The sequence below is a fragment of the Primulina tabacum genome, chromosome 8, assembly GCF_025594145.1.
Source record: "Primulina tabacum isolate GXHZ01 chromosome 8, ASM2559414v2, whole genome shotgun sequence".
NCBI lineage: Eukaryota > Viridiplantae > Streptophyta > Magnoliopsida > Lamiales > Gesneriaceae > Primulina > Primulina tabacum.
Window position 1 is genome coordinate 6,915,883 of NC_134557.1, and position 16,352 is coordinate 6,932,234.

At 35.5% G+C, this 16,352-nt stretch overlaps 3 protein-coding genes across 6 annotated transcripts; 1 reads left to right on the plus strand and 2 right to left on the minus strand.

The window, feature by feature from the left end:
• Positions 1-1,126: 1,126 nt before the first annotated feature.
• Positions 1,127-2,732, minus strand: LOC142553460 (uncharacterized). Its single transcript, XM_075663729.1, has one exon. The coding sequence runs from the start codon at positions 2,044-2,046 to the stop codon at positions 1,357-1,359; it is 690 nt and encodes a 229-aa protein (XP_075519844.1). The 5' UTR covers positions 2,047-2,732; the 3' UTR covers positions 1,127-1,356.
• A 2,107-nt stretch (positions 2,733-4,839) lies between these two features.
• Positions 4,840-12,235, minus strand: LOC142553462 (inner membrane protein PPF-1, chloroplastic-like). 4 transcript variants are annotated; one of them, XM_075663732.1, is made up of 12 exons: positions 11,820-12,235; positions 11,158-11,268; positions 10,914-10,988; positions 8,534-8,594; positions 7,787-7,860; positions 7,584-7,688; positions 7,281-7,388; positions 7,091-7,194; positions 6,316-6,465; positions 6,108-6,234; positions 5,781-5,901; positions 4,840-5,061 (listed from the first exon to the last, which is right to left on the minus strand). In XM_075663732.1, exons 1-11 carry the CDS (start codon positions 12,135-12,137, stop codon positions 5,791-5,793), a joined length of 1,344 nt encoding a protein of 447 aa, XP_075519847.1. In that variant the 5' UTR covers positions 12,138-12,235; the 3' UTR covers positions 4,840-5,061; positions 5,781-5,790. The 4 variants fall into 4 exon arrangements, with proteins under 4 accessions (XP_075519847.1, XP_075519849.1, XP_075519846.1 ...); XM_075663734.1 differs by having other exon boundaries at positions 4,842-5,061; positions 5,781-5,898; positions 11,820-12,234; XM_075663731.1 differs by lacking the exon at positions 4,840-5,061 and having other exon boundaries at positions 5,547-5,901.
• Positions 12,236-12,422: 187 nt separating this feature from the next.
• On the plus strand, positions 12,423-15,032 carry LOC142553461 (THO complex subunit 4A-like). Its single transcript, XM_075663730.1, has 5 exons — positions 12,423-12,661; positions 12,740-12,871; positions 13,282-13,350; positions 13,429-13,610; positions 14,627-15,032. Exons 1-5 carry the CDS (start codon positions 12,506-12,508, stop codon positions 14,790-14,792), a joined length of 705 nt encoding a protein of 234 aa, XP_075519845.1. The 5' UTR covers positions 12,423-12,505; the 3' UTR covers positions 14,793-15,032.
• Positions 15,033-16,352: the final 1,320 nt, after the last annotated feature.

Here is a 16,352-nt window from a genome sequence, read left to right on the forward strand (position 1 = left end):
TTATGTATTTTTCTACAATCTCGTTTTCATCAATTCACTGGTAATCATGCAAGGAGGACCAATTTACATGTTGTATAGTAGTATATGTTTATATTTGTATTAATTTTTCTTAATTTTTTATATATACATACACTGGTATTGCATTCATAACATATTTATGAGATTATACATTTTGATGTTTTACTAAAAATTATAGCTAATGATAAAAGTATAATTCAAATATTTTAAATTATAAAACAACTCAAATGTCATGTTTCGATTGATAGCTCGAGTAAGAGTAAATCTCTTATGAAAGTAATACTTTTAGAAATTATGAAATTTATCTTAAACATCTTATAAGTTTTCAGAATTTATAGAATGTTTTAGTTTATCGTAAACTCTAAGATCTTAGTTTAAAACTAAACTCCTAAAAAAATTGAATAGATATTATTAAATTGTACATCAAAAAGCCGAAAGGAAAAAGTAAATTAAATGGGGGGAGAAAAACATAATAACGATAATAGATTTGGAAATATTAATTTAGAGTGTTATATTAAAGTTATTTTGAATAACTTTATATATAATATTTTCTTTCTAAAGTTATTTATAACATTGTAATAACTTATTTTTATGTCTTATACGCTATGTTTCAAAACAAAAACAAAAAAAGAGAAAACTTACCAAATACTAACAAATATTTAATAAGTTCGGGGATATATTATGCATTATTTTAAATTCTAGAATAAGTTGCATCTTATTATTTTGATCAAGCTCTAGGCAGGGAGTAGGTCTCTTGTGAGATGGTCTCACGAATTTTTATCTGTGAGATAATAAAAAGTAATACTCTTAGCATAAAAAATAATACTTTTTCATGGATGACCCAAATAAGAGATCCGTCTCACAAAATACGACCCGTGAGACCGTCTCACACAAGTTTTTGTTCTAGATTAAATGTAAACATTTATCACATTTTATAAATTTCAAAAAATAAAATTTTTGTTCCTAAAACAGTTTGATTATTTTATTTAAAAACACCACTTGCTCGACCGGTAATTGAATCAATTTACTCCACTCATTGGACAAATAAGTTCGGTTTGAATTTTTTCCCATCCCCTATTCTCATTTCTCAGTTAGTGGAAGGCTCAACAAAGCCACGAACATAATCTCTGTAATGTCATGAACTGATAAACATAACAGAATCAAAAATAAATGCTAAAAAAGAATTAGCCTAAACCACTTAATTTTCATTTGACAAGGGATCTGTGCCGCAGACAAGATTCATTCTTCAAGATTCTGGATAGGAAATCAATGCAACTGAAGTACCTGTGACTCTTGAACTCCGTATCTTTAATGACAAAATCTTGAACAGAAGCTCCATTATTTAGTCTCATTTTTCCCGGCTTCCTCCATTAACAACCTCTTTATGAATTTATCCTCAGCATCTTTCAAGAACTTGAACTTTGGAGGAGGAGAAGACGTCAATCTGTTCAATTCTGCTTCTGTGAAGGATTCGAAAAGAGGATTGAACCCATGATTACTGTAAGAATCCAAGGATTCTGGATTCTTGACAGTTGGTGAAGATAAAGGGGTGAGAAAAGGGGTGCCATCTATAAAAACAAGGTCACTCAAACTTCTTGTTCTTGACCCTTTTCTGCTACTCTTTTCGCCTTTCGATTTCCCATCTTCTGACTCCAAATCCTCCTTATTTTCCTCCTTAATAGTGAAGAGAAATCTTGGGGGGCCACAGAGATTGTGCAGCCTCATTAACTCATTCTCCACACCCTCTTCACCATAGTTTTTCAAGCCCAAATCTTTATTTGACCCCAATTCCAAATCTTGCTCTTGCTCTTGTTGGTTTCTCACTGAATTTGTTAGTTCTATACTGCTGTTAAATGAATTGAACCCCTTCCAGCAGAAGAGAGATGAAAAATCCTCGATTCCTCTGTTACTAATATTGGCCACTCTCTTTTTCCAGCACAGCAAATAGTAGAGCTCTGCCACCAGCCCGACGAGTATGAAACCAAACACAAAACTCAAACCAATGCCTAAACCACTAAAAGATCCCATCTTTACAAAAACCCAGTTCTATAAATGTCTCATTTTCTCATATTTTTGTACAGATTTGAACTAAAGCCCAAAAGTTCAAACCCCGACTAGGTTTTCCTTAAAGATATTTCCTTCTGAAATTAATAAAATACACCACTAGTGGTAATACTCTTTGCAAGAACAATAATAAGAATAAAAAAAGGGCCGGGCAGCCACTTTTCTTGAAATCTTATGATTGTTCACAGTTTAGGTTCAAAAGCATAGACCGACCTGACGACACCTTTCCACTCCCCTAAATGCAAGTACGATTCCAGAATGTAAAGCATACTTTCGAGAACTTTACATAAGGTATAAATTTAAATATTGCCTCAGATACACGCCATGGCCTGTGAGATTCTACGTGTGGAGAAAAAAAATCTCACCTTTTCAGCATTCTAGTCCATATATGATAAACTCGGGAACTAGGCAACTAGCAGCCTCAAAGCAAGAAGAAACGAGTGATGAAAATATTCATTTGGAAAACAGGAAAGGGATTTTTTTTTGAAAAAAAAAACTCCGGAAAAATAATCGAAGCTGGGTGATTTTTCTGAAAGCTAGACGGGCAAAGTAGAGGGTGTGTGTATAGAATGGTTGGAGGAGTCACATCTTCACCGGATATTTCACATGGGCTTGCTCTTGGCTCATTCTTGCATTAATCTATGGAAACAAGCATACAAAAAGTCTTTAATTTCCTATTACATTTGGTATCATACAAAATAAATAAATATTAATGGCATGTTTGTATCTTTTGTACAATCAATGGTCTTGTCTTACTGATCATATGACTCTATCTTCTGCTGCCGCAGTCCTTTTTGTATTTTTATTTAATTTAATCAATTACAAATTCGAATAATAAGTCACATATTTTTACTCACAAATTATTTAACTTAATTAGTAAAGTATTTTTAAGAATACATTACAACTTTAATTATAGTGAATGGGAAATTAATACACGCGCTATTATCTACTTAGGTAGAGTGGGAAATGAAACATCGATTAAAATGGAAAAATTAGGATTCACGAAGAAAAGAGGAAGGTGGCATTTGGGGAAGAGATTATTGTAACTAAATAAATCTTTGGAAAGATGTGGAAGAGAATAGAAAGCTATTTGTACTTTGTAATCCTTCAAAAATTGGTTTGAGTATATTTTGTAGAATAATGTTATCAATTCAACTCTCATAATTGTTTTTTAGTGTAAAACTTATAATATTATTATTTATGTGTAAGATCCAAAATTACAACATTCACAAATCAATAAGGGAAATTCCCTTGCATCAATACAAAGAAAGTGTGGGAGGAAATAGAAAAAAAAGCAAGGAATGTGCAATGGACATTCGTCGTTCGTCGAGTATTTTTAGTGATTGTGTATTTTGATTATCCATTAACCGTCAGAAATCTGTTGCAAAGGTGCCAACATAACTAAGATCTATATGGTTGCATTGCGATTTAATAACTATCTTTGTAGCTCCAGAATACTTGCCATGCCAATAAAGAATTTGATGTAATTTGGTTAATTTAGATGTTATGTTTCTGCATGATGCTAATCTCAACATCGTTGGCGGAGAATTCTCCTTAGACAACAGTGGGGTGTTTCTATCTTATTCCCTGAAAGCCAACAGCGTTGACCATCATGGTAACAAATCATCCCCCATATGGCAAAGCGGTTTGAATTCTCATTATATGCCCCATCCACGTCCAGTCTCATATGGTGAACTGGTAGCACCGTCCAGTCTTGGGGCAGTAGAGGAGTTGTTATTCTTGGGGTTTTGAAGATCGAGCTCCTGGCATTCTAAAATTCTCACAAAAGTGCCTATCTGAAATCTTAAATGGAATAAAATGTTCCGAAGTATTGAACCACAAGTTAAATTTGGAAATTAGAATTCTGATTATTTGCTGAGGAACATAGATCATTATCTTGGGTTAGGCAATACATTATATCTATTGTGACGAGGCTCGGAAAATATGTTTGGAAGGAAATATTTTTACTGGAAATATTGCGGGTCATAATGTGCTTATTCTAAAGATGTCATTAACTCATTTTGATCCAAGATTTTTTTTTCTAATTACAACGAATACAATTTCATTTGATTGTTTCATCTATAATGACAATAAACAAAAGTCAAAGTCAATCTTTATCTCGTGTATGACTTATTTTGAAGAAACCCATTTTTAGTCATAATCAGTTGTATATCGTAGTAGAGTTACGAGTCCCAAGAGTCTAAAAATTTCGATATGTGATAATGATATCAACACAAAAAACTTCAACAACAAATGTTGTATCTAAGAAAAATTTTTAAAATTTTTATATCATTATTTTTAATTTTTTTGATTATATTAGTTGTTATCAATTTAGTTTATTTGGATTTTAAAAATCTATTCAAATTTTTATAGCAATTAAATTGTAATTACTAATTATATATAGTAACAATTCATACATTCTACGAGTGAAATATTATTTTTTAATAATGCAAATGTCACTTCGAAAACATGTGAAATGTTCCATTTATACTTGACATAATGATGAGTGATGACCCCAGAAAATTCCAGTCAAGATCATCACGAATTCAATGATGAGCCAAGGATATGATGGTATCATGAAATCTCATGGACCGTTCCTTCAACCTCGTTCTTATCGTTCTTGCAAGGGTTGATCTATGGCATACAAATGACTTGACACAATTTTTTTTCCATGTGATGTAATATATTATATATATATATATATATATATACACACACGATGTTGGATCATTGAGGGGAGAAACAAAGCGTCATGTTCCATTGAAAACCATTGAGGGGAGAAACAACAATTTTAAGAACAAAGCGTCATGTTTTCGAATACTCAAATTTTGTAAGAGACTTGCTCAGAGCAGTGGGTGTCCAACCATACCTATCCCCTTTGCTCGGAGCAGCTAGGATCAAATCGAACACTCTCCAAGAACTTGAATATATGAGTCGTTGCCTTCTGTATTTCTGTTCCAGGTAACTTCAAGATTAACCCTGCAGCATATAGATCAATAGCTATTGGTGAAAACTATATGAAAACTTTGGTAAGCACATGTGGTGCCTTTTGCCTCCACCACATAGTTGGTAGTGCCGATCAAATTAATCTGAATATTCACAAACAGAGAGGTGTTCTAACAGAGATGACATCTGGACCAAACCTGTCGCACAATCATTGTTCACCATCCAGGGCCAAAAGAAATGTAGAACCAATGGTGTTCTAAACAAAAAATTCTTCATGGTTGAGGTTTATTGTATTAAGTCAATCTTATTTTAAAGGCATGTGTACAATGGTTCCGATTCTCAGAAGATTCACTTCAGCTGTTGAACGAAGCCAACTTTTTGAAAAAACAAACGACAGATAAAAAGAATAAGAAAAAGAAAAAATTGATCGGTCTTACTCTTAACTCAGCCAGCTTTGGAAATTAATCTCAGACAAGCACTAAATGTAACTCGAAGATATCGCACAAGCAATGCAGGGAGAAAAAAGCAACTCAGGCAACAGTTCATTCCGTAATCGATTTCAAAGCTGAGTAACTTTGATTTATACTGATGGGTATGAACTACCAGTTCAAGGACCAAGTATAGACAACCTAACAAATAATGGTCTTCATGATATTAAAACTATAACTTAGTCTAATGACCGGTATGAAAATGGCCACTGTATGCAACTGCAATCTTACAAATATACAAGTTCACCGACTACAAAAATTTACTTCTTAAATGTCATACAGCACGCTTCCGCTTTGACCTTTTACTTTTCTTAGGACCGGAATAAGTAGGAACTTGTTTGCTGCCGGTAGATGCATATGCCTCTTCAAAAAGTTCCTTATCCTGCTGGAAACAATGAGTCACAAGCCACTGTGAGCTCAAAACGAATTCATAGCTAAAGGAATAGAAAACTCTCATCGAAGATAGATGGGTCCTCCTATCAACCAATTTGCCATCAAATATAAGGCAACAATAAACTGGTGTGCCGATTTTCTTTTTATTAAGAAGAAATTAAGGTGCTTTTTTGCGTGAAACAGTGAGGTGAACTTCACCTTAGGTTCAGAATCACTATCTAAGTTGTCTTTAGACTCAGGATCAATTGTATCTGAAGTCTGAGTATTATCTGCAGGCAGTGCGCTGATCTTTTTATTCTTCTCTTCATCTTTTAACTGTTTGAATCTGTTTCAGAAATAGTTTTAGTCCGTGAGAGAATCCAGAAAAAGCAAAAATAACAAAAAAGACTTTGCACGTTGAATCAACCTTTCACCAGCCTGTTCTGGCTGAGAACCCGATCGTTTTGCACGTCCAGCACTAATTATCCCACCAGCATTCTCATTTACAAGGGGCTTTGCGCCTCCCATTTTGCGCAACCATACTTGCTGTGCAGTGCTAAGCACGTTATTTGTGAACCTAAAAACAAGGTGATAGATTCTAATTAACACAAGCATATGTCAATGTTTTAAATGAAAAGGCTCGTGCAAACACCAGTTAAAATATTGATATGTACTTGTTTCATGCATAAATTCCGACAAGTAGCTTGAATTTATTATTTCTCATGCAAGTAAGAACATGAAGGTTCTTGGTTAAAAAGGATCAAAACACAATAAATCCAGTTTTTGGCTTTGATTCTTTCAATGACATGGATTCTCGTGTCCATTTCTCAAAGCAATACATTGTAAAATTTTACCAAACAAAATTTGTATCACCGAACACAAGAGTGAAAATAGGTGCTAGTCAGTGATACTTCATTTTAGTGGATCAAATAATTAAGAGAACAACTTGTAAGAGCTCAAGATTAATAGAGTTAAGAGTACTACAAATTCATTACTCTTAGTCTTTATGCAGTTATTAATTTTCTAACCAAAATAACCGTGCCTATCAACAACAGGTGTACATTTAAAAATTCAAGGACAAATCTAGAAATCATATATCATAGCATCAAAGTTAGGCACATCAAATGCACACACACTCAAATAAAATCACGCCAGACAAACTTCTTAAGGAAAGAGCAGCACAGAAATAATGAATGAATTACCAGTATATTGATAACCCTGATGGCACAGACAACGAAAAGTAGCCAATCATGAGAGGGAGAAACTTCAATACAAGAAGCGTGTTCTTCTGCGATGGATCATCTGTCTACGAAATTAGAACTAAGCTATCAGGAAACATGGCATAATAAAACATTGCAAAAATGTGAAGAATCAAATAAAATTACAACTTACTTGGGGAGGCTTCATTATTTCCATTGAAACATACTGCGATAAAACGAGCAGAACAGGTAAAACAAGATATGCAGCAGTGTCATACCAACCAAGGGGTGGTTGTCCGTCCTGAAAGATAAACAACGTGAGATGGCATTTTATTACACGACAAGAATCAACAAGGCCATAAACTCATTCCAGCTAAAAAGAAATAAACATGATAAAATACAGGATGAAAGACTCTGTGAGAGATAAATTACAGATCAAAGAATCCAGAAAGTCCTAAGTTATCTGATGAAATGGAGACAATTCATTTTCCATTACCACAAATGGCAATAGCCAGGAAATTCCCGATCCACTTTGCCGAGCAGCAATTGTTGTTGGGCCTCCCAAAGAAGGAATCCAAAAAAATCCTTCAGTCAGCAGTCCCTATTTAAGATTTCAAAACCAAAATGTTGTCATAATAAAATTACGAACAATCAGGAAACTGTTGGTAAACAAATAGACTCAACTATCTTGTCACGTACCTCATTTGCTACATTTGAAAGAGCTTGATATAAACCTATCCAGACCGGAATTGTAGCCAAGGTTGGTAAACATCCTATTATTCAATGCAAGAGTTTAAGAATATGCAAGTTACGTTCATTGCGTTTGGGTTCTTCCACAATGAAATACATGAATGTACTACAGGAAGGAGCAAGTTTTTCAGATCAAATTCATTAACGTTCAGGAGAAATACAGTGTATCTTGTCGGCCAAATGCTAATGCATAGATGCCACTAAGTTCTTAGTTGTATCCTGTCACTTGTTGATGCTGATTTCTTATCATGGCTAGCCTGATGTCATACTGGTTATCTGCTAATTGAGGTGGCCTTCTCATGCTCAAAAAGGGTATAAATATTGAAATTATCAGCTTGTTAATTATTCTGAAATGCTCTAGGTCAAAATATGACGATCATCATATCATCGATTTTGCGGCCTCAAAATTCATCCTCTATTGATGATATATGGAGAAGCGATTAGTTAATGTGCAAGCTACATTCTCGAGGTTGAAATGTGAATATGAAAAACAGAATTTTGATGATCATGCCATCATTTGCCATCTCTTTTGTCGTAAACTTCTAAATCAAGGCAAAAATAAGAATTTTATTTCTTATGAAATACATAGTTGCCCTTTCTTTTTTTCCCCCTTCCAGTGTTGAGGGATTAAAAAAGACACTACACTATACAGCTAACTGAAGTCAAGGAAATGCAAATTGGAAGTTCAAACAGTACCTGCCAGAGGATTGACTCCTGCCTGTTTGTATAAACGGGAGGTTTCAAGCTGTATTCTTTCCTGAAAGAGTGGCATACAGGATCAAGTCCCACAGACAACATAGTAATAGCAAAATGATATAGGGACTAAATTTTTTTGGCTCAGAGACTGCCTCAGATGTGGACAACCGAATTCAAAGCAAGACCAGTTGCAATCCCTGTATGCTCTAACCTCATCACACCTCAATTCAACCTATAAAGGTCATGAAAACTTTCCCTCATCATTGGAGAGAGCATAAATGTAAGAACCGGATTTTTCCATCTTGTAATTAAATAATTGTAAGGAAATTTGTTTAGCATAAGACTTTATTAATAAATAGGATATGATTATGGGGAAATTAATTGTTAGAAATCTTGATTACCAAGTCAAAAATACCTACAATAAGGCTAGCATATTCTCGAAAATATGCAAAGGGATATACTATATTGGGTAGAGACCATCCAAGACTAGAGGAATCAAGGCATGGACCTATCAATTTTCGAAATTATCACATACAAGAATAAACTATAAGGAAATTGGAAACAAATCCCATAAATTAGCTATCATATTTTTCGAGAATGACAAGGAAATTTGGAGCCAATATTAGGGGATTTGATATGATTTTTGGTATGATTTTTAGTGCCAAATTTAGCTCCACCCTCCTCCCCTATAAATAGTACATCAACCCTAGTCATTCCCTACACCTAATTTTCGAAAGTCCTTGCTGCAAATTTTCGAGAATTTCAGCAACTCTCCCTAGCGAAACTCTGCCCAAATATTGTCCCGAGGTTAGCCTAAAAGTCGAGCCGAAGCGCTGTCCGAGCCAGCACAAGAAGCAACCTAAATCCCGAAGCCAAGCATCTTCAGTTTTCTAGCATTCAAACACTGTAAGTGAGCTGTTTTAAAATTTATAAATTTCGAGCTATGCATACGTGAAAATTTCGGTTTTGTGGTTTAAAAATACGGTCGAGTACCGTCGTTTCGTCTCTACGTTTTTACGAACTTTTGGTACGTTTATGTTTGACACTGTGAGAATTCCCTGAAAATGGGTGGAATTCCAACATATGGCCCTTAACAGTGGGATAGAACTGTTTTATGGCCTCGCCCCCTTAGAGGATTAAAACTTAGGGACTGACGTCAGTAAACCGTTAAAGGTGAAAAATCGCAGTGTTATTATGTTATGAAATTTACGTTACGTTTATGAAAAGCATGATATACGTTTATGATATGTTTTGAAAATGTTATTAAATTGGTTATGTTGTGTTCAAAGTCCCCCATTTACTGAGTATTCCCAAAATACTCACCCCCCTTACAACCCTTCCCAGATAAGTCCGAAGAATAGGTTGAGGAAGAGGAGTCCGAACAGTTCTGGGGATGGTGATTCACGAGACCAGTAGTAGTTATGTTCGAATTTATGATTTAATAATTGTAAGACGCTTCCGCATTATTTACTATTTCGTTGGATTTCGTTATTGTAAAGACAATGTTTATTTCGTGGAAATTATGATATATAAACTGGTTCGGTTTATACTGTGCTACGAAAGGCTTGTTGTTTCGATTGTGTGATTGTTAAACAACGCTGGTGTCAATCCCGAGTTTCGGGGCGTGACAATAAACATCATGTACCAGTACATTATATATTTCATGGGTTTTACCAGTGTCTCTGCTCGAAAGCGGCCAAAGTAGTCCTTTTTATATAAATAATTATGTTAACTAACCAAAATTAATGTGACCTCGAAGAAACACAACACTATTTGATACTGTTGATGCTCAACATTTATAGAAAGAAGAAAAAAATTCATTAATACATTCCTCAGCCTTGAGGTTGATCACTGTCCATTCAAATTTTAGATGGAAGGAGAGTTTATAAGATCAATAATCTCTGGGTTAACACTCGGGGTCTATGCTTAATATTTATCCGACAAGACATGACAAGCGCTAATGGAGCTATTGCACATTGTATGGTAGTTTGAACTAAAAAAAAACTGAATGTAGGAACTTTTTAGCGTTACACATTATGAAGAACAGTTGACTTAATTCTACAATGCCATTGCGTCTTGCCACAAGCAAGTTTTGAATGGAAACATTCACTTTTAATACATAAACCTGATACGTAGACAGACTTCTGAAAAGTTCCAAGAACATGCTTCATCCACAACAGAAGGATCGCCATAGTTTCAAAACACATTAACATACTGCTACTTTGCTTTCAATTCTTCCTCATGCTCAATTACTACCAAAAATCTCAAATGCACAACTCATATTTAATTATGTTTTTTCAGTTTCAAGATTGTCGTGGATCAATATTCATGCATTAACAGAAAAACTCAACTATGTCATAACACCAGGGAAGGCACTTACTTGATTTCCTGCATATCTTTGTTGGATCGCTTTAATTTTCGGCTGAAGATTCTGCATTGCCAGTGTTGATTCAACCTTATAGAGAAAACAGCACAATTGTTATACAGAAAATTTCCAGATTGCAATTGACATACATCAAAAGAAAACCTTATAACTGAAAGTTCCCAAATTGTAATTGATATACATCAAAAGTGGAAATAACAGGTTGCTGCATATGTTAATAATACCAGAAGCAAAAGTTCACCTGTTTCTTAGTCAAAGGCAACGTGGCAACTTTAACGATTACTGTTAGCAATATTATGGCAAATCCATAAGAATATGGCACATGAACAGCAGTAAGACCATCCTTAAGCACCTGATAAAAGTAAAGCACGTTTCAAATCTCAATGCAATGAATTCATTTACATAAAAATTACAATGCTGCAATAAGCAAAAGAAACTTGCTCCATGTTATTATAATTTCGACACAGAATTTAGTTGCCAGGCATGGAACCTCCACAGACCAATTAATCTTCTCCAAAAATGATCGTCCGGTGAAGTTTATTACGAGACATGACAAAACTGTCTCCGATAACCGATTCATCACAAATACATTGCAAAGAAAAAGTAAGGACAATTAGCAAGCAACTATCCCCAGTTATAAAAAAATCTTCTCACTTATTAACTGGTTTCATTGATTCATTTCGTCGGGATGATTACATATTTTAAATCAATGAATATGCGATTCAAACACAACCCATTAATTCAAACTAGGTATTAATATTAAAATAAGTACGAGGAAAGTAAGTTCCATATACAACAATTCTCTACCACACGCAATAAATAACCCATACCATACATAAACCTTCTCAACCAAATTCAAAATCAATACAGAGAGAAAAAAATACTTTCAAGATCAAGAATAACCTTCAAGACAGCTTCCATGGCCTCTGAAATAAATCCGAACCAGCCACCGTTTTTCTGAGCAGCAGATGCGACAGCAGAATCCGACCCTGTGCCTCCATCTACTGTGACTACCGCAGCATCGGCAATCGTGTACAGAAAACTCTCAGCTCGAGCAACAATCGCGTGGAGATCAATGGAATTATCCACGGAATGAATCGGCGGGAACTGATGGAGGCTGAAGTTCACCCTCGTAGTGATGCGTCGGGTGTGCGGATGGCGGGTTAAGGGTGGCAAAGAATTCCCCAGGAAGGAAGGAGAGGAAATTAGGGTCCTTGCCATGGAAATTTGGGGGTGAGGAGCTGAGCTTCAGTTTGCAGCTGCTGCGTTCATGGAGCGGATAAAACTGTATGGCAAAAACGGGAGGGTATCATTATAGATTATGGAATCTTTCAACGTGTTATCCCTTTTGGGGCTCTGAGGGGTTTATGGTCTTTTTATCACTGTATTTTTCATCCATTTATTATTTCCTATAATTTGCTAATAATCATGCACGTAAGACAATATAATTTTTATTTCAATATAAATAAAATTAATTAAAAAAATATTATAAACGCTTTCCGCGGTAATCTTGTTCAGGGTCTACATTTTCCGAACCCTACAATTATTCGATCTAAAATACATACAAAAACACTAGTGAATCTGAGAAGATGTCGGGTGGTGCCCTGGACATGACCCTCGACGATCTGATCAAGAGTAACAAAAAATCTTCCGTCCGGGGTAGAGGACGCGCCGCTGGTCCTGGACCCACCCGCCGCTTACCGAATCGCTCCGCGAATCGTGCTGGTCCATACGCTACTCCGAAGGTTAGATCCGTGCTTGCTTTTGACAAATTCGTGTTTTTATTCCGTGTTTGATTGATTGGTTATTTGTGTTGCGTATAGGCACCAGAATCAGCTTGGGGTCATGACATGTTCGCCGGTGGCGGCGTTGGTGGTCGAGTGGCTAGTATTGAAACAGGAACCAAGTTATACGTATCTAATCTTGATTATGGCGTATCTAACGACGATATTAAGGTAAATTCCCCTCTCAATTTTATCGTTTATCCATTGACTGTTGGCTCAAATAAAGTTTACCTTTTTATGCACATTTATGTCTTCGAAGCACATAATAATAAAAAAATACGTATATAATTACCCAACCACTTGTATAAACGTATGATGTTCTAGTGTATCGTATGCACACATGCTCTGTGATGATTATGTAAAATGAGATTAAGTAATATGTTCTACTAAATTTTTTTGGCCTTTTGTTCTTTTCGCAAGTAAATTATCATGACAATTTTTTTGTTAGTTTATTTTTTACTTGCTTCGCTGTTGTTTTCTGAAATTTAATAGCAAGTTGCAGTTCAACCTCTTGCTTACCACTGATGCCTTCGCTTGTATTCACCCATCCTGACCTGGAAGATATCTTGGGCTGACTGCAGGAACTCTTTGCTGAAGTTGGCGACCTTAAACGTTTTAATATACACTATGATAAGAGCGGGCGATCAAAGGTATCATCCATGTCATGCCCTGTCATTATTTTGGTAAAATTTGTCTTCCTATGATTTAGAAAAATGTTTTTGCCCTAGGGTACTGCTGAATTAGTTTTCTCTCGACGTCAAGATGCATTGAATGCCATCAAGAAATACAATAATGTTCAGCTGGATGGGAAACCAATGAAAATAGAACTCGTTGGTACTAACATCTCTACTCCTGCTGCTGGTCTTCCCACTGTTGGTGGTTTTGGTGATTCAAATGTTGCTCCTCGAAGGTGCTCATCTGTCTCATTTAACCTTTAGTTTGTAAAAATTTATAGTGCTTATTATCAAGAGCTACCTGGTGTATCAATAAATCTATAGCATTTTAAAATATGTTTCAAGGATATGGTGTTTTTGTTAAGATCTAAATACTTTGGACATTGCTGCCTGTTCAATTACTACAAAAAGCAGAAGTTAGAATTTGTGAAATTTACCAGCACCTCACCAGCCCTTGTAGCTTGCAAGACTGACCCTTTTACCATACTGTCAAGAACGGGAGAGCCACTCATGCCTCACCAGCAACATAATATTATGTTTTCCCTCGCTTCCTTGCGCATTTTGCGTCTCTCTTTGTACCCTTTCAGTGAATCAATGTTTACAGGGCCCTATTTCTCCAAAACATATCATATATCTTGTGAAATGACGAAAGAGAGTAAAGATGAACTCTCTCCTGTTTCTTCGTGTCTAGCTTGATCAGCTGCAAGATGGTATTAGAGAAAAACTACTAGAAAAAATCCGAAGTTATCATTGTGGTTCAACCTCCATGTAGTTGTCTCATCCCACCAACTCTGCCTGCTAAAAGTGGCACTGTAGACGGTGTTTGTTGCTTAAAGAAGGCGTTGTGCTTTGATCTGCAATGAATTGGTTGTTGACACCTCGTGGATCGTCTGTTGGAACTTCGTCGTTTTTCTTTTTCTCTGACATTGAAAATTCACTAAAGAAACGGTCGTAGGGGGGATATTAACATTTTACGAACCATTGGAATGGCCATTGTGATTGTGTTTTCCGAAAGGGTTTTTCATGAGTTTGGACAGATCTCTGCAGACGTGGATGGAAACGACCCTTTTTCTTAAACGATGTGCATATTTTTTTATTGTGGTCAAATATTTTAAGTAATTTACCATCTGAATTCAAGTTATTTCTATTTTTTGATGTTGATTATATCTGTGTTTAATTTTTACCCTAAATAATGGTTTAGGCAACTTGTGTGCTTTTATCTAATGTTGGTTGAAATTATTGCATTGTACAGTGGACAAGTGAGGGGTGGTTTTGGAAGGTCAGGCGGTGGTAGACGAGGTCGTGGATTTGGAAGGGGACGTGGACAGGGAAGGGGGGGACGTGGTGAGAAGGTATCCGCTGATGATCTAGATGCTGATTTGGAGAAGTATCATGCAGATGCAATGCAGACAAATTGATTCAAGCATACCTGATGGATTACCTTGTGCGCTATTGTGTTTGATGAAGGAAAATGTCCCGCAATCATTCGAAGAAGAAGATGGAAATTATAGAACTTTAATCCAGGGAATTTGAATTATTTTATCGACTGTATCTTTCCATTTGGATTCACGGATGGTTTGATTGACCGGTGTGTAATGTAGTTTCGACAACTTTTTGTAAAAAAATTGTTGGGAGTGGAGTGCATCCTTTGTGTGCCACTGTTCCCCTACAAAGGTATCACAGTATTGTGCTACATCAGGTAGTGCAGTGGATGTGAATCAATTTGAAGCCATTTAAATGCACTCAATTCCACTGGGAATCATCGTCAAATGAAATTACAAGGGATCATCTTTGAGGTAGTCTTCCATTGTTCTTTCCTCATCTCTTCTTATTTTAAGGTACAACCCTTTTCATTTTGGTCCTTTCTGTGCTTTATTTATGGTGTAGATGGTACCCATAAGTTTATGTGAGCTGATAGGTTTGAATGCAACCAGTGACAGAAAATATAAAATTCCCTGTCAATTAGATTCCAATGGACATGGGTTTCAAAGGATCCCCCAATCACAATATTATCCGGACTTTGCACAAATTTTTATGCCTTGTTGGTTTCAAGTGCCATTTCTGGATTTAGAGTTCACATCGGTTTCAAGATATGCTCTTTGCTGGTCCTGCTTCGATGCTTATTGGGCGAGCGTTTGTGCTTTATATAACTGCGACCACTTTAAGATTGCAATCAGTCGATGTGGAGGATGTCAGCTCATGCTTCATGCATATTTTGAGTGGGAAGTTAAACCCAGAGGCAGAAAAGAGCATTTGAGTCATCGGTCTTCCATTATTTTCTACCTGTGTGACTTGTTTCAAAAGTCTTACGGTTTGCTAGCCAAGTAATTCAGTTTTCGTCTTAAAATGGATTCTTTTGTCCGTTGATGCTGATAATTTTCATATTTTAATTGATCGAAGAAATGTTTTTGACCGGGTGGTTGGGTGCACATGTTTTTTTTGTTTTGAATGTTAAGGGATGGGGTAATAATTTTATTTTAGAATGAATATTATAAAGCGAGCGATCACTCTTCATCTTCTATTACTGATAAGAACAATGTTAATTTGCGAATATTAGCAACTACTTCGACGATTCGTTGAGGGTTGATTACATCACAACTCTCGTACAGGTTTTCCATATTAACAAACAAATTTAACTATACTTGAACATTGAGGTTTCATAAACCTCGATAACAAATAATTCTAATATTTTTTTCACAATGGATATCCTTTCAGGTTCCTACTTATAGTAAATTTTTTGTGAGAAGATTTTACGAATTTTTATATGTAAGACGGATCAATTTTACTGATATTCACAATAAAAAATAATAATCAGTAATATTTTTTCATGATGATCCAAATAAAATTCTGTCTCACAAAATACGACTTATGAAACCATCTCACACAAGTTTTTGACTTGTACTTGTCTTGTATTAAATTAAACTCCATGTAGGTAAAACAAATAACAAATACATATCTAATTATGTAACTTATAAAAT

What these genes read in the sequence shown, in the direction of transcription:
- LOC142553460 (XM_075663729.1), bottom strand. Translation starts at nt 2,046, where the DNA reads ATGGGATCTTTTAGTGGTTTAGGCATTGGTTTGAGTTTTGTGTTTGGT.
- LOC142553462 (XM_075663732.1), bottom strand. Translation starts at nt 12,137, where the DNA reads ATGGCAAGGACCCTAATTTCCTCTCCTTCCTTCCTGGGGAATTCTTTG. An exon ending in CCTGGCTATTGCCATTTGTG is followed by an intron (nt 7,389 to 7,583) that starts GTAATGGAAAAT and finishes TTTATCTTTCAG; the next exon opens with GACGGACAACCACCCCTTGG. An exon ending in ATAGTGATTCTGAACCTAAG is followed by an intron (nt 5,902 to 6,107) that starts GTGAAGTTCACC and finishes CATTGTTTCCAG; the next exon opens with CAGGATAAGGAACTTTTTGA.
- LOC142553461 (XM_075663730.1), top strand. Translation starts at nt 12,506, where the DNA reads ATGTCGGGTGGTGCCCTGGACATGACCCTCGACGATCTGATCAAGAGT. An exon ending in GTCCATACGCTACTCCGAAG is followed by an intron (nt 12,662 to 12,739) that starts GTTAGATCCGTG and finishes TGTTGCGTATAG; the next exon opens with GCACCAGAATCAGCTTGGGG. An exon ending in ATAAGAGCGGGCGATCAAAG is followed by an intron (nt 13,351 to 13,428) that starts GTATCATCCATG and finishes TTTTTGCCCTAG; the next exon opens with GGTACTGCTGAATTAGTTTT.